This window comes from Pimephales promelas, chromosome 9 (genome assembly GCF_988280905.1).
Source record: "Pimephales promelas chromosome 9, fPimPro1.hap1.1, whole genome shotgun sequence".
NCBI classification, from domain to species: domain Eukaryota; kingdom Metazoa; phylum Chordata; class Actinopteri; order Cypriniformes; family Leuciscidae; genus Pimephales; species Pimephales promelas.
The window spans coordinates 23,205,634-23,223,509 of NC_142777.1; the positions used below are offsets into that span (position 1 = coordinate 23,205,634).

The window sequence follows — 17,876 nt, forward strand, 5'->3', positions numbered from 1 at the left end:
GCCTGAGAATCCCAGAGGCACTGTAATGAATGATTTGGAAGATGAGTGAAATATGGGTGTTTAGCATTAACTCTTGAATAACAGAAAAATTAAATTATTAACCCAAACAAGGTTTCAAATGTATTGTAGTTCTAGCAGATGTAGAATAAGCACTGAAGAATAAGCCTCAGCAGACTGTATGCACATTTATATGAAATATTGAGAGATCTAAAAGTGCAAATAAAATAGCCACTGTCTAGAACAATGATGTAATAAAATAAAACAAAATATTTTATTCTGTCATCTTTATAACCCTATCACACTGCTTTGCTATTCCAAAGAACATAATTGAAATTCACTAAAATGCATTAAAAAGTAAAAGGGTTAAATGTACAGATATCAGATTGAAAAAAACAACAACAAAGCATTCAAATAAACATTCTTCTGATGATAAAAAGCCAAAGATAACGAATAGCATTTTTGGTATACGGGCAATTAAGGCAGGTGTAGATAAGCGTGTTTGTACACATTTATATCCAAGGCACCTAAGAGATACATTCTTTAAAAAATGGTCAAACTAGCCAAGCTGTGGTTTTAAAAAACAGTCCATACTATCACCCCAACAGCAACTACATAGTTTAACACAAGTGTAACTATTCTCACAACTTATAATACAGTAAAAAGTGTTGTTAGAGCGGCCATCAACATAACGTGATGTGGTCCAACTCCAGATAGTCAAAACAATTACTCATATTTATTACCTTACTACTGACCACTTGATGTCAATCATGAACCATCTTAAAGATTATTACTGGTTATATATACTCGAAACAAGTCTTGAAGTTCCATACTAAAATATACCCAAGCAAAGGGCATGATAAATATCTCAATTAAAACTTATTTTTAAACAGGAAAGTCAAGCTTCTTCAGTATCCTTAAGTGCGTTTCACACTTCTATCCCAATCACAGCTCAACAGAAATCTTTGTGAAACACTAAATGCCTACAGTGGATAAATATCAACCTTTCAGCTTGTTTTTAAATCTAGGTCAATGATTGTTAACATACTTCCCCAATATGCCACCCTGTTCTTAAGAGAGGAGTAAAAACATCCCTTCTCCAATATTAGACTTGTGCATGTATCTTGTGTTATACCTAGTAACAGCAATAGAGTTCAGGCTAGTCTTTAAACCAGGCTGCCAGGCCAGGAGACCACGGTCAATGTGACTTTGTTCTTTTGCAGTTTCAGCATTGGGATCAATGAGGAGTTATTCATGCCAACAGTAGTGAGTCCATTCACAGCCACAATCTCATCACCACACCTGAAGGAGAGCATGAAAGAGTCTCAGTAAACAAAGCATTTTATTTAATAGACTTTTTGCACAATAAAATGTCTTTCATAATAACTTGCCAAACAACAATTAAATTACTTTGAATATCTTTGAATCTACACTACCTTATACTGTAAATGTTATGTTATGCTCAACCAGGATGCATTTATTTAATCAATAATACAGTAAAAACAGTAATATTGTCAAATATTATTACAATAAAAAAAAAATAATACTTTTTTTTTAATTATATTTCCACAATTTATTCCTGTGATGGCAAGGTTTCATTTTTCATTACTCCAGTCCATCATCCTTCAGAAATCATTCTAATATAGTGATTTAGTGCTCAAGTAACCATTTTATTATTTTTAATGTTGAAATCATTTGTGCTGCTTCATAATTTTGGTGAAAACCAGGATACATTTATTTAGGCTTGCTTGGTGAAAAGAAAACAACAATACATCATACCTTGCTAAATATAAGTATTCATTTCTTTCAAAAACAAAAAATAAAACTGTACAAATGTTGTTAAAAATGGGATGGGACACTCACTTGAGCCGCCCATCAAAGTGAGCTGGAGTTCCAGGCACTATGGTCTTTATGAAGAAGGGCTGCTGGCCATGACTCTCCTCATATCCTCCCACGATACTGAAGCCCCAGCTCTCACTGTTGGTCTTCATTAGCATAATGTCACGACACCAGTGGATGTAGCTTGGATTAAAAGAAATGGTCAAATTAGGATGTTTTCCTCACGTTTAAGCCATTAACTAAGATAAAAATTACAAAAGATGACATCAAATTTAATATTGCACTTAATCAATTTATGTATTTTTGCTCACTACATGTTAAGGGATGCACAGATATCACTTTTTCCTGAATGAGTCCATATGAATCATACAAGTTGGCTTAATTATTATAGCAAATAGATGTCTCCTTCAGTTACTGTCACGCTTTTTCATGCCCAACACCTATGAAGAGACGGCACCAACTCCTGCGAAGACTTCAGATGACACAAACTCTGAATCAACGTGCACCAATGCTACATTTTGAAGCAAGTATTTAAATGAATGGATTTTTAGCTAACTATGATTTTGTACATGTACATTTCTGAAACACATTACCTCTGATAGACAGATCACTCTAAATTTGTTATAAGGGCTTGTGCATTTTCTGTGAAGCTGCTTTTAAATGATGCGTATTATGAAAATCAGAATACAAATAAATGTGAACTGAATTTAAATTACACTGTACACTGTTAAAATGTATTGTACACGCTTCTGTTACTGTTCTGTTCAATGTTCATTATATTGCTCCATCATATTTCATCTACAGCGGTACAATAATCACATTCATTTTTTTCCTGTTTTCCTGTAATAATGTAGCCTAGGGAACTACGTGCAATGCATAAATCATGTAACAGCTCAAGAATTACTTAGTTGGATTAAAACTAAATCATATTTGTAGCTTGATGCATGTGTGCTGAGTGAGCGATCAGAGACCAAGCACATACAACAGAAGTGTGTGAGCTTTCTCTTCTTACACTCAAGTAACATTAGTAATAATAGATGCATCATTTTTACTTTCTGACTACAAACCTTCCAATGATGTTTTTGAGAAACGAATGCACACTCAATCCACTTAGTGTGCTTCACTTATGAGCTTGAATACAGCAACTATACAGGCATAAATATTGAATTTATGCTCAATATTCTATTAATTGGATACATTTACTTCATAGACGTCTTTAATCTCTGTTTGTTCTGTTCTCGCAAACACTAACACCGTACAGTTGTTGGTATCGGAGCATTTAAAGATACCGACCCACATCCATAGCCCACCCACCTGGGAAGACCCAGCCAGCGCGTCCAGAGAGGAACCCAGTTAATGTCGTCCTCTTTATGTCCCTCCAGTGTTTCCATGTCTTCTCTAGTGCTGGATTCTCCATCTTGCTCCTCCTCGTCAGTGAAGGTTTGGATGACTCGCAGTGTTACTGTGTTCTGAGCCGTCTGAGCTTTTAGGACGGTCACCGCCTCATTGTAGGTCAGTTGTGTCAGGTCAATGCCATTAATACTCAGCAGTACATCCCCTGAGCATGAGTAACCATGGAAAAACACAATTAACACAAGCATTGTGCAAGACTCAGAGAAATAAGCATTTATAAGGAGGCATGAGGTGAATGACCTGTTTTGACGGTGCCGTCTCTGTGCAGGCAGCCGACCGGCTGCACACTGGTGATGTAGACAGGCAAACGGCTGCGGCAGTCTCTGCCACCTGCGATGGTGATGCCTAGAGATAGCCGAGGCTCCTTCTTTAGATTCACAGTCTTCTCTTGACTGGAGAAGCCCCCTGGAGGCTCCTGAACCCACATAATGCACATTAAGACACTCGCACAATACAGAAATAGTAAAAACAAATGTGTTAGTGTGGCTTTGTACAATTTTTACCGGTAGCTGAATAAATGAATAATATAAATGTACAGTACATTTATTCAGAAATACAGTTTATTAAAATTCTAGAAATAACTTTTCCAGTCATGTCAAATGTAATTTATTCCTGTGATGCAAAGCTGAAGTTTCATTACCATTAATCCAGTCTTCAGTGTCACATGATCCTTCAGAAATTACTCAAATATGCTAATTTGCTACACAAGAAACATTTCTTATAATTATTATTGTTAATGAAAACAGTTGTGCAGTTCAATAGTTTTGAGGAAACAGTGATACATTCATTTATATCATTGTTTAACTTTAAATATTTTTTGTAATAATGTAAATGTTTTTCTGTAACTTTTGATCAATTTAATGATTTTTGTGGAATAAAAGTACTATTTTTTTAAAATAAAAAACTTTTGAACAGAAGTGTATATACAGTAATTGGACGATGATTGTGTTTGCATTGTGAGCATGCTCTAAAGGACAGAATTAATGTTTTAATCCTTCAAATATTTTATTAAATATGGTCGTGTATAATTTGACAAGCAGATGAAGTTCGCAGTAGCTTGATTATAACGGCGTATAATAGCAACATAATAGCATAATAGAGTGTTAAATACATTTCTGTTCTTGGGGGTTGAAAAGTGAAAAAGTGAAAAGTGACGTGACTGACCCCTGTGGTGAAAACATTTGTAAAAACAAACATTCAAGATCCTGCTGCGAAGCAGAGAGATGTGTTAATGTGACGCGTTGTCATCGTAACTCATAGATTGTGGCAAAGCGCTCTCCTTCAGCCATCTTCTCACTGGAGTCCCCAGACCTCCATAGGGGGAGGGGTAGCCTCTTCCTACCCAGCAGGGAGGCTCTTCCTCCCAGCATGAGCTCAAGCTTCAACTCCACAGGTGAAAGCTAACTGTCACCAGCTTTGATCCCCAGCTACAAACAAACTCAGTGGCTGCAGCAGTTTAGAGAGCAGCACCCTGGGCCTTTTGATCAGGGACGAGTCCTAGAGAGAGCGAGGGGGCATCTGCTTTCATCTCCCACTACCCAGCCAGTGTTTGCTGCCTCTGCCTTCAGCTGGCGAGGAAGTGTCACAAAAGTAGGGTGTGACTAGTCCCTGGGCAAAAAGTCACCTCGCACACACACACAGGCAGACTTTGACAATAGTAGCACAAGCATTCGACCCAATCTGCATGTAACCATTTTGAAAAAGAGTACGTGAAACTAGACCTACAAATACAATTTTAATGCTCTTTATAATTATGGGTATCGTATAATAACACCAAAGCATAATAAAATACCCCATAATATGCGAAACATTGCAATACATATCATGAATTATCTCCATGCACTGCATTGTATTCAATTGTGACATTCGCTTTAAATGTTTGAGACAGGTTCGTTCTGTCTCTCTAACATGCTGAATCTTTCAGCTTTCAATATCTCTTGCATGGTTCGCTTTAATTTTGTCCAGTGTTGCATCTAAACGACATTTAAGTGTAGAATTTTTTATGTGTGTAAATATTTATGTATGTAAGGATGTATGCATATATACCGTTCAACAGTTTGGGTTCAGTAAGATTTTTTTATTGTTGAAAGATTAAAAAAAAATTATATGTTCAGAATGTATTCATTAAATTAAATAGATAGTAAGGTTTTTACATTGTTACAATGTGTATATATATATATATATATATATATATATATATATTTCAAATAAATGCTGTTTTGAACTTTCTATTCAAAGAATCCTAGGGAAAAAATGTAGAACGATTTCCAAATTAAGCAGCAGCAAAACTGTTCTCAACATATATAATAATAAGAAATGTTTCTTGAGCACAAAATGAGCAAATTAAAATTATTTCTGAAGGATCATGTGACACTGAAGACTGGAGTAATGATCCTGAAAAATCAGCTTTGCCTCCATAGGAATAAATTACATTTGAAAATATATCCCAACAAAAAGTTATTTTGAATTGTAATAATATTTCCCAATAGTATTTTCTTACATACAAATAAAATGTAGTCTTGGTGAGCATGAGACTTCTTTCAAAAACATTAAAAAAATATTGCTTACAAATCTAATAAAAATATAATCCAGAAAATACAGTGGAGGCAGGACAGAAAATAATAGGAAGTAAAAAGGTGAATGGGATTGGGAGCGAGTAAAACCCAAATAAAAACTTGCATCACCCAAATAAGCTTAACGCTAGGCCCAGTGTTGCCAGACGTACGATAATTACCGTATTCGTACCATAGTTTTTACCTCTGTACAATGTACGATCAATAATGAAAAAAATCCCATAATGTACGATAATTTCAGAATTTTGTGACACTTCAATCATATAGTGACCTACATCATGATTGTGAGGAGAAAGTGAAGGTGAGAGAGCACTGCAGAGAGAGAGAGAGCGAGAGACCTTGTGTGTGTGCCTCATGAAAGCTACCCGTCAACAATCTGGTCAGCTGGTCTTCCAAATACGATCAATTTGAGCGTCTGGTACGATACTTGGATATTTCCAATCTGGCAACACTAGCTAGGCCACAGCTTAGACTAGTAGTGCCTTTTAACTTGTGATCATTTGCACTTTTTACCTTCATGTATTCGGAGCGTCGTTTGAAGTACTGCGGTTCAGGGACTCTCCTGGCCCCTCGGCTCTGTCCCTCACCACTCTCCTCGGAGAGATCAGGAAGTCTCATTACTACGAAGTTCACGCGCATTTCACTTGCCTGCCAAATACACAGAGATTCCTATATATAAACCTAGGTTTTAATAGTAACCTCATTATTAGTAGCATTAGATTGAGAAATCCACTTTTTCTCTTTAAAGTGATTGTCACTCTGTACCTGTATGATCTGAGCTGCACTCTCCGGGGTGCCATGTCTCAGGTCCTGTCCGTTGATGCCAAGCACTTTGTCATTGTTCCTCAGTTTTCCATCCTTGGCAGCCAGTCCTCCAGGCAGCAGATCCAGGATGAAGACTCCTGGCTCCTCAGATTTACGGATGAGTTTGATTCCTAACGGCTCAGAGCGCTCACGCTTTACCAGGGTGACCTGGATGACGGTGCCGTGGTTCTGGTTGGGATTGGGATTATGCGATGGAGGAGAAGCTGAGGGCTGAGCGAGATGTTCGGGCCGGGGCTTGAAGCCCTTCTCCTGCATGACAGTTAGCCTGAGGCGGGAACATGACTGCCGAAGCACAGCAATGGCACGACTGTGGGGAATGGATGCCAAACTGACATCATTTGCCTGCAAAGATCACACTGTTAGTTTGTTGAGTGTAACAAAAGTAACGGCAGAACATTTCTTCCACATTGTGATGTACGTTCAAGTAAAGCAGGTTATTGAAAAAATGAAGGGGGAGGACTTCGGTTATTGACTGGATGGTGGCAGACCTAAATGCGAGCTTGAGGTCAATTGTACAAACAACTACAATTGTTTGTCTTTTGCTGGTCTGCGACACGCCAGGCATTACGTAATCACACAGGAAAGTTCACACTTGATGTAGGCGGAAGTACCGCCTCATTTTTTACAAGCGTGGAGAAGGAGGATCATCCAAATTATATAGTATGTTGAATTACATATGTATGTCTTTGAGTCAGTTTATTGTTTAAAAATGGTCCTTTCGTGTAAGTATTCTGGATGTTTAAAACAATTGGGCGGTACTTCTGCCTACAGCCAGCGTGACCTTTCCAAAGTGATTACATAATCCCTGGCGTGTCGCTGACCAGCACAAGACGAACAATTGTGGTCAAAAAGTATATACATTTTGATTTTTTTTTTAGAAAATGACCGATCGTTTCGATAGATAAGACCCTATTCCTCAGCTGGAATCGTGCTGAGCTGTTTGAAGCACTCCAAAGCCTTTGAAACTGCATTGATTTGGACTTAAACAATTTGGTTACCATTAAAGTCCATTGTGTGGAGAAAAATCCTGAAATGTTTTCCTCAAAAAACTTAATTTCTTTTCCACTGAAGAAAGAAAGACATGGACATCTTGGATGGCATTGGGGTAAGTACATTATCAGGAAATTTTCATTTTGAGGTGAGCTACTCTTTTAGTTTCAGTAGTTTTTGGACTAACAAGGAGTTTTGAAACTTCCAGGATATGTACACTGACTTTTAGTTTCAGTAGTTTTTGGACTAACAAGGAGTTATGAAACTTCCAGGATATGTACACATCTTAAATGTCAAAAGATGAATGAAAATGTCATTTCTTAACGACCCCCTTAAGATCCAACAGGTACATTTTATTCTCTTTAAAGAACTTCATATTAACAGATACTAAAATAATGCTGGTCTTTTTACGCTTCTGCTTATGACAAAAAAAGCCTTTCAACCAAAGGCTTGGAACAGCCCTTTGCAATAATCAATGCCGTGTTGAACCAGAAGGGGAAAAGAGAGATTCCATTTCAAGAAATAAGATATGCAAGACATCCACAGATCTCTTTACAAGCCATGATAGCGCCCTAAAAAAAAAAAAGTCAAAGGAGCTCCGCTTGGGATACAGATCATCCTAGGACTGTCAGTTGGCCTAATTTAAATTTCCATATATATATATGATCTCAGAGAAGACAAGATGAGCTGGGGGCATTCATTCAAACTCAAGGTTGAATTTGAATGTGTCATGCTGGTTTCCTTTACTAAGGCATTGCATTCCTGGACTACCAGGGGAAGAAATCCAAGGAGAGCGTAGTATGTTGGGAAAAAGAGTGTAAATTTGCTGAACTGAATTGCAATTGAGAAGCAATACTGTGCAACTTAGATTTTAAAGGTTGTTTTAGTAGTTTAGTTTTAAATTAAAAAGTCTTGAAAAACAAATGCATTGTGTTTTTGTAAAGTCATCTGAATGGTGTAAAATTACATGAGATGAAGACCACATTCAATAGTTTTCAATAAAATAAAATATTTTTTGTTTAATGCGGGTAACATTCCTCAATGTATTTTCGCATGTCAAAATGACATGAAATGGCATTTCACTAAATCTCAGAGAGAATCTGTGTGCTCATACTAACTATACATATTTTGATACACTTCCTATGACAGAATTTGCGAATTGCGAAATGTTACATTTTAACATAGTCAATCATGTGCCAGCCAGTGAAAAAAAAGATTACGCTTTAAGGGCATTTGGGAAAGCAGGCACTTTTATACAGTGATGTGACTGCAATGTAAACAATGACACTGGGGTGTGTACACTGACAACTTGAGAAATGGATGGAACTACCTGAGGACAACATCTAATGGGTTTAATCCCATTGATACTAATAACCTAAATGGTGTGGCGAGCCAAGATATGCCTCACCTCTAGAATATGATCTCCAGGAGCCAGCTTGCCATCTCGAGCAGCCAGTGAATCACGCACAATCTCCTGAATGACAATGTTTCCCAAGGGTGTGTCCTTCCCTCCCACTATACGCAATCCCAAATCCTCTTCTGTATCCTCTCGTAACAGCTCCACCACAGTTGCCTCGGCCACAAGACTGGACCTCAGGGGGGTGTCTGGGAAACCAACAGACCATCAAGAACCCGATTTAGTGAACAAATGCTTACAACTACAAAGTATTGCAACATATAGCAGTCACTCATGCAGTTTGTTTATGACTGCTTTGGAATGAGTCATTTATCTAAGGAAGCACACAAATGAACGATGTAATATTCCCATGAGATGTTGAGATAGTTGCTAGGTAATTTTATGACTAACAGAATTTGCATTAAATCAGAAGACCAGATCCAGACTCCCTCCAGGTGTTTTAGAGCTTTAGGCAGATAAACGTTGGAGTGAATCTCCATGAGTATACATGTTCTCAGACAGTGACAATTGTTGGTTGTAATGCCATAAAGTATTTCACTGGAATATTAATAACATCCTGACACTCCTCAGCCATCTACTCAAGATAAAGCCCCACATGAATGATAGCCTCTGTTTTGGTTTACCCAAAAGTAAACACAGCTGCAAATCAATTCCCTCTGCTTTTCACCGTCAGTGCTACACTCTTCTCACCTTTCCTTCTGAGCTACCACAAATTAAAAAAAAACTACTGTAAAAAAAAAAAAAACCACCAAGAATGAGCTTTATTGTTTTTTTTCTACACATCTAATCCTTACCAGGTGATGTACAGAACAGAGAAAACAGAGATATTATACAAATATTATTTATGTAGAGCTACAGCAATATTTAATTTTTAGCTGTGGCAGATAAGGCAATATATTTCCATGTGATAACGGATAAATGGATAGCTGACATCAAATTTCTATTAAATGCTTTAAGGTGCTATATAAAATTTAAAGTGGATATTTATTGTGACGTTTCCTAAAGATTAAATTTAACAGTGTTAATAAATAAGTATTAATAAAGATTAACATTAAGAGAGCATTAGAATCTAGGTAAAGGGAAATGAGCTTACAATTAAATATCAAATACTGACAAACACAAATTAATAAAACAAAAACAAATCTGCAATATCGTTCAATAACCCCTTTGGTGTCAATATTCCCCCCAAAATGATGTAAAAACTCCTAGTTTTAATTACACATGGATCAGCTAACACTACTTACAGGGTTTTGTAATAATACTTGATGGATAGGGTACAAGAAAAACAGAAAGAGATGCTATACCATCTTCACCCTCCTCAAATGCTGGGTTGACCAGTCCAGGTTCTGAGGGTCCACTGAGTTGAGCTGTGCGTCCAATTGTTGGGGTAGATTTGGCGTCAGCTAGATCTCCATCTGATTTGCTTCCTTTAAACTCATTCCAGGAAGGTCTCTTTTTTTCTCCGCCTCCTCCCTGAGTCGTTTGAAGGCAGGACATCTGAAAAAGAGGGAAGTGCACAGTGAGTACAGTGAAAGAGAGAACTTCAGCATCATTACTTAGTGACCTGCAGTTAATTCACCTACAAGACATTTCTTACCAGATGGCAACTACAGTAACTAAAAATATCATAAACATGCACAAATGCTGACTACTGCTGTGGATCTGCCATATTCAGGAGTCAGCAGAATACAGAAGCGAAAAAAACAAAAACAAATCAATGCTTAATTGTTTCACTGCAAAGCTACATAGCGTTTATCTATAGTTTAGAATTAGATGAACATACTTAGGGAGTGGGAATTCTCAGTACAGAAACAAGATGAGCTATGCAGATGAAGAGATGAACAGGCTTTTCTGCTGCATTGCAGGGATTGTATTGGTCAAAAAAATAAGCACAATCAGGTCTAGTCTGTATTTCACCATGTCAACACCTCCTTTCCAACAGCTGCTCTCTCTCTCTCTCTCTCTCTGTTTACATTGGGCCGTTCCTACCCACGTGAATTATCAGCTAAACAACCTTTAGTCCATGCTATTACATCACAGATAAAGCGGCAAAAGAAAACGCATGTAAGGGAGATGAACGCTGAGGCACAGGGTCATACTAGTGTTCCATTAATGCCAAAGTCAAGGATTTTATTCCCAGTGAGTTTTTTTCTTCTTTTTTTGCATACCATATCATCAACTATTGCTTTGCATTAGGTGGAGCAACATTTAAGTAAATTCATTTTTTTTTTTTTACATTTAATCTTATAGGACCGTGGAAAGGAACTATAAGTTAGTACAAGGGAAAGTTGTTTGAGGGGGTGAACTCTTAATACTACTTAATTCCCGTAACTAAACAGGCACAAATTAAATGTCAACTTCCATGTGTTCCTGGCAGATGGTGAGCAGGATGAGATATCTGCAGACATTCTATAGTAATCACTCATGTGATTCCTAATTAACTTCATTATGTAAAAGAGTCACCCAGTTCTTTCGGGAGTTCAGCCTTCTAGTCATTTATACGGTCCACTTACGTCTATTCTTTAATCTGTTCAGCTCTCCCAAATCTCTGTTCACATGAAACCTGGATAAGTGGAATTCCACAAATTTTTGAGCAGCTCCCTTAATCGCTACAGTGTGCATATATATCCACTATACAAGTCTTCATAATTGATTTAATTTCATTTCTACAGAATGAGATCTGTATATCTCTCTCTTCATCTCTTCGAGTATGCCTTGGTGCCTTAGTGATATGTAAACATTCATTCCATTTCAAAAAGTCGAGGCACGCACTAACCTGTTGTGGAGATGGGGCTGCAGCTCACAGCGTTGCATGCTCAGCTGGCACTCGCTACGGAACGGGCACAGCACAGTCAGTTTGTCCAGCAGGTTACGTACCAGCAGGCTGGAGGCACGGCACTGCTGTAGCTGAAGTCTCTGGCGGTCAACTGGACAGAAGTCTTGATCGTGCAGGAAGTTGCTGAGGCACTGAAAGCAGTACGTGTGTCCGCATGGCGTGTCCATGGGCTGCAACAGAGGCTGCAGGCAGATGTGGCACACCAGCTCGTCATCCACTTCATCTTGATATTCAAACAGGTGACTCTCATGACCTTCATGACACTGTCCACATTCCTTACACACCCGCACCCACGTTATGCCACCCGCCAGTGGAGCCGCCTTGGGCTCCATCATGGCCTGAAGTAGTTAATCTGGATGTCCACAGGGCTTGAGAGCTTCTGCCTCTTTTTTTCCAGCTTCCAAACTCTACATCAGATGAGAAGCAATCAAATATTTCCAGTAAGAGTACAAACTGCTAGCTGCTTCATGTACACCCAAGTTTCTGTTGGAAAAGAGAACAAAGAAAAACTGAAGCTCACGTCTGGCATTCTTTTTTTGGCTCATGCCGGCTGGACAGGAAATGACATGAATCCACTTAACAGCAACAATATGGGGAGAGGGCTGCAGCTGCATCCTTTCTACGAGTTTCCTCCTCAATAGCAATCCGAGTTTTGCTAACTAACACTATTTAAATCATTAAGCACAGTGTGAAATGACAGGAGGGCAACAGTCAAAACTCACCTACTAAGTTGAACAAAGAAGCAACTCTAAAAAGGAGTAAGAACTGTAAATTAATAGTGTAAAAATGGCAGGCTTTTCGGTAATGACTTCTGCATGCCCGATCTGCAGTGGACGACTTCCCTCTGTGAGCCACATAATCTCTGCTAAATCCATCTACAATGAATGTTTGTTTTGTAACCTAAAATACAACACATTTATGTGGTGCGACTCCCTGAATCCTTAAACATATTTATGAACAACTTTCTTTTACTTGCTTACACCACATGACATTTTTCAAGTTCAAAAAAATTAAAAATGATATTTAAGCTTTTTGAAACCAACATGAATACAAACAAGTAGGTGCGTTTTAAACTAAATCTTTTATCATGGACACTCTTGTGCGTCAGTGTCAGACCCTTATAATAATAATACTATAAAAAGCATCACCAAAAATTCTTATTCTATAAAAACAATTAATAACACAATGCAATGACAATTAACAACCAGCACTTCAAAGGATGAGCAAAACCAACACACTGTCCGCCATTAATGTGAGGTAGTAAATCTCAATCATTATTCCAACCCACCTCAGATGGCAGTGCAGTTATACTCCCCACAGCACGAAAAAAAGAAACTCAAGCCCAACAGCTGCGCTTGCCGCCTGCACCGACTGAAACCAGAGCCTGTCATCTCAACTAGGGACAGAGTGTGTTTGTGCGTGTGAGTGTGTGTATGAAAGGACATGCAGTTAAAGGGGAGCTCAACAGACTGGAGAGAAACGTTCAGAATCCGGCTGTGTCGACCCAGGAGGAGGGGTTGAGAGCATGCATGTGTGTGTGTGTGTGTGTGTGTGTTTGAGAGATGGAGGATGAGGGGGAGTGTAGAATGCTGATGTGGTCTTCGTGCAGGCAGAGCATTCTAAGAACCAAGCTCAACCTCTGGCCAATTACACAGTGTGTTATATGCTTGTATGTGTATGCTGTTCGAGGTCAAGCAGGACATTTTTCTCTCTCACTGCCCTTCTTTCTATTTTACTAATAACTGAAAAGACATATACTGAAGCACAATAAGCCACACAAAATCAGTTATTCACAACCTAAAAATTATAATCCTTACCACTAGATTTAAATACTAAGTGGCAATTCAAGTAAAATGTATGTATTACTAGATAAAATACTTAACAGATATTAGATATATGAGTCAATATTGGATATTTAAATGGTTAGTTCAAAATGCCAGGGGCAGGCTAAGCTGTTGATATGGTATTCTGAATGGTAGCAATTGAATATAACAATATTCTCATCACAAGATAAGGTTTGGGCCATCAGTGCAAATCTATGATTTCGTTGCCCAATTTTTCATGTCAAAATGTATAACTTGGGGTTAAGGTGTTCAACATAGTAAATAGTTAAAAGTGCCTTAGTAAACACCAGTAATTAATAGCAGCCTTGATAAACATTCTATATCATAAAACCCTGAACCTTGTGGCATAGTAAAGTGTTTTGTTTAAATTATTTCCAGACTTGTCCACTGAAGCTGTGACCCTGGTTAAGATAGATGGACTCACCCTTGCCTCATGGGAATATCTTACACAATGGAGACAAGAAGCTAGTCAATCTCTCCTGTCCTGTAATGATGTAGAGTTTGTGAACCTCTCAAGGTTGAACTCCACTACAAAACTCAACAAACCTAGGTTCACAAACCTCCCTGAGTACACAGTTTGTCACTTACCTGTTTGTCTACTGAACAGTCACATGGACTGTTTCAAAGTCCATAGCGTTACCAGATGTTAAGATTACCTTGGTGCTGATATCATAATACATGGGCTATTCCCGTCCACCGCCTACAGAACAAATGGTAAATCAAAGAAAATATAAACACCCAGTCTGAAAAGCTCTTACTGTACCTACCCAACTCAACCAGGGGCCATGAATCATTCCCTCAGACACACCCTCACAGAATGAATACAGGGGCAATGGCACAGAATGACTTAATATGGAAAGTATGAAAATAAATATAGCTATATAGTCACCTGGAGTTTTTTAATTGTCCTTAAAGCCAATAGGAACCAGTAAGAAGGCTGATTAAACATTGCCTACTCTAACCGTTATTAGTTCACACCAAAGTGAAAATCCTGTCATTAATTACCAAACTTCATGTTGTTCCAAACCCATAAATGAACAACAACAAACAAATGTTGAGTGCTGACCAAGAGTTTTGTGCAAGCAATTTAAGGTTGTGACTCTTGTCCTAAATATAGCAGGCTTTGTTCAGTGATTGAAACAAATATTATTAACATTAATTGAAATTTTACAGTACATATAACCAACATTGAATGCTCTGAGCGAGCTGTGCACAGTGGTGAACTGCTACTATAATTGCTATTTCGGGGGCGCCTGGCCACGCCCCCTTGGCGGGCTCTTTTTTTAAAATTAGTATTATTTTTATTAGACATAACATACAACAATAAAATGACATCCAAAAAAGACAACAATAAAAGATTTTTCAAAGTTATTTTAACATAAATGAGTAAGAAACTAAAATAAAAAAATATATATATATATAAAAACCCTTGGCGGGCCCTGACCATAGACTGTAGTAGCCTCTGACGCGTGATGTAGGCTAATGCTAGCTCATTGGCACACACGTTGGAGGCGCCCACGCTATTGGATGTGTAGTTGCCGCAGCACAGCTAATGAGTGAGCCAGACCACTGTGCTAGCTGTTGCTGCTGGAAAATGCAGTTTACATTTTAAGCTTAATTTTTAAGCTTTTAAGCTACCACTCGCAAAGCAGACAGCTCTGCATCTGCTACCGTGGACGTGTTTTTTCACATTCGAATATTAATTTTCACCTTCGAAGTTCTGTTAAAACTATTTGAATATATTCGAATTTAGAATATTATTTGACAGCCATACTTCTCTGTAGGCCTGTGGATGTACAACACGTGGACGTACAACACCAAAGCGCTCCGCTGTTACACAACGTGAACTAATTCGAGTCTTTTTTTTTTTTTTTGGGGGGGGGGGGGGTTTGCACACAAAAAGTATTCTCGTTGCTTGATAGATTTAAGATTGAGACTATTTTAACGATGCCTTAAATAACTTAACTTAACTTATTATTATAACTTAGCCTATAAAGGAGTGATCCAGCTCTCAGCTATACTCAAAAATATCATAATTTGTGTTCCGAAGATTAAAGAAAGTCTTACAGGGTTGGAACAACACAAGGGTGAGTAATTACTGACAGAATTTTCATTTTTTGGGTGAACTATCCCTGTAAAGAAGCAGTAAAAATAAAAAATAAAAAGGTTTTCAAAATGAAAACTGATTTTACTCCCATGCATCATGCCATAACAAAAATCTTTTTTTTCCCCCTGGGAAACACAAGGAATAAGGAAAGAAGGCACAATACTAGGGACTGACAGCTTCAGTCACCATTCACTTTCATTGCATCTGCATGCTGTCATCTTATTCTTTACTCGATGTAAAAATAAAGTCATGACTGAAGTAACACTAGGAAGAGTAAATGATGGCAGAATTTTGAATGTTGGACCAGATGTGTAGAACACATCAACCTTCTCAAACAAAAATGAACCAGTACCAAGAAACCAGCAGAATAGGATAAACAGAACAACATGCATCTTTTGTTTACCTACAAAAGTCTGTTAAAGTTATGAAAGGAGACTCCACCTTCTGGAGAGGGATAACTTAACCAGTTTTATAGAGTCAACTGATATGCTATTGGTATTAACAGCACGCTTTAAAGCACACATTATGTTTTACTTTAACATATCATACTAAATAAAATAGTATCTGACTTTTCTAACCCTCTGAAATTGGTCTTCGTGGTCTGACCTACACGTTGCAGGCAGATGACACACGAGAAAGAAGCCATAAATCATTCATCAATCAGCTGATATGAGATTCGGATGGTAACATGGACAACCGAGTGCCCTTGAATTAGCCTACGTGTTGGGTAAAGAAAATGAAAACATGTTTACCTGCGTAAATCAGCATAGTAACCTTTATCTTAACAACGTGCCCAACCTCCTCCTAAAACATCTAACGTTAGGCTACAACGTGTCCGAGGTAGCTATGTCAGATGCGGTGTGGTGTTCGCTTTTCTATTCTTTAACCTTCAATAATTCACATTCAATGGTAATAAAGCAACAAAAGCAGCTTACAGATGAAGTTAAACAACTGTTGTCAGATTAGTCTATTATGTAAGAAAAGAGACGCGTAGGATATTTTGCGCTCAAGACCGAAACTCGTCTTACCTGTGCGGATTTTCCGGAAGTAATAAAACAAAGACGCGGTCGAAATATAAAACATTAAAACCGTCGTGACTTCGTCTAAAATCCGAAATATGAATAGCTCATCATTTCCATTCCCATGTTGTGATACCTGGACACCACGCCAGATATTATTAAACCGTAGGCGAGGCAATCATCTTGAGTTTCAGTCAAACAAGTCGGATCTGACGCTTCTCTCACAGGAAGAGGATAAATTCACCTTTGGACTCAGCGCGAGCGCCTGGCGTGCAGGTGCATAGGTGTGTGACGCTGGGAGAATACTTAATCAGTCAAAAATGTGACGTTTGAATAATTCTCAAACGTTGTTTATAGTGTTTATATCCTACTGCACAAGGCACATTTCAGTTTGTCTCAATGCAGGGCATGTTGTCACACCATATGGAGTTGTCACAATGGGAACCTGCTAAAACATTATATTATTGTAATATTTAAACTTTAAAATATTTTTTACGAAACACCAAAATAGAATGAAACAGGAAAACGCTGGAAAATTGAACACAAAAATAATCAAACCATTGTTTTTTTTGCCACATATTTGTTTTAGTAGCCTGTGGCACAGTGTGTGCCAATTTACCAAACAATGTACAAAATACAAAACAGCTATTCAATGCACATTTTTTTACAATACATTTTATAAATGTACAAAGTCTAAAACACATGACAACTTATAAATAGTCTCACTTAGCCAAACACCAGTCCTGAGACCAGTTCATCATTTCAGTTAAAAACTTTTCATTATGCAGTTGATACTTATCTGAATGTTTTCTATCTAGTTGTATTGCACTCACTTGTTTACTAAACAGCTATAGCAAAATATGACTCCTAAAAGTAGCTTATTCTAAACCAAAAGAGTCTCCCGTGTACTCAAATTATCAATGGATTAAGTTATGCGGCTTTCTTACAGATTTGATTGATCTGCAGGACCGTCTTATTTGTCTTCTGCATCTTGCAGCTATGGATATTGTGCATTC

The 17,876-nt window shown here is 37.9% G+C and overlaps 1 protein-coding gene across 3 annotated transcripts; it reads right to left on the bottom strand.

The window, feature by feature from the left end:
* Window positions 1-249: 249 nt before the first annotated feature.
* lnx2b (ligand of numb-protein X 2b) lies at window positions 250-17,078 on the bottom strand. Of its 3 annotated transcripts, XM_039664613.2 has the most exons (10): window positions 16,870-17,078; window positions 11,831-12,373; window positions 10,359-10,551; window positions 9,046-9,242; window positions 6,588-6,989; window positions 6,336-6,470; window positions 3,490-3,664; window positions 3,151-3,394; window positions 1,861-2,019; window positions 250-1,299 (listed from the first exon to the last, which is right to left on the bottom strand). In XM_039664613.2, exons 3-10 carry the CDS (start codon window positions 10,549-10,551, stop codon window positions 1,164-1,166), a joined length of 1,641 nt encoding a protein of 546 aa, XP_039520547.2. In that variant the 5' UTR covers window positions 11,831-12,373; window positions 16,870-17,078; the 3' UTR covers window positions 250-1,163. The 3 variants fall into 3 exon arrangements, with proteins under 3 accessions (XP_039520547.2, XP_088991017.1, XP_088991016.1); XM_089134891.1 differs by lacking the exons at window positions 11,831-12,373; window positions 16,870-17,078 and adding an exon at window positions 10,838-10,858; XM_089134890.1 differs by lacking the exons at window positions 11,831-12,373; window positions 16,870-17,078 and having other exon boundaries at window positions 10,359-10,521.
* Window positions 17,079-17,876: the final 798 nt, after the last annotated feature.

Bases quoted from the DNA above. Each gene is read 5' to 3' on its own strand.
- lnx2b (XM_039664613.2), bottom strand. From the start codon at position 10,551: ATGTCCTGCCTTCAAACGACTCAGGGAGGAGGCGGAGAAAAAAAGAGA. The intron at 6,990-9,045 runs GTGAGGCATATC...TGATCTTTGCAG, and splicing joins CTGGAGATCATATTCTAGAG to GCAAATGATGTCAGTTTGGC. The intron at 2,020-3,150 runs GTGGGTGGGCTA...TTTTAATCCAAG, and splicing joins CGCTGGCTGGGTCTTCCCAG to CTACATCCACTGGTGTCGTG.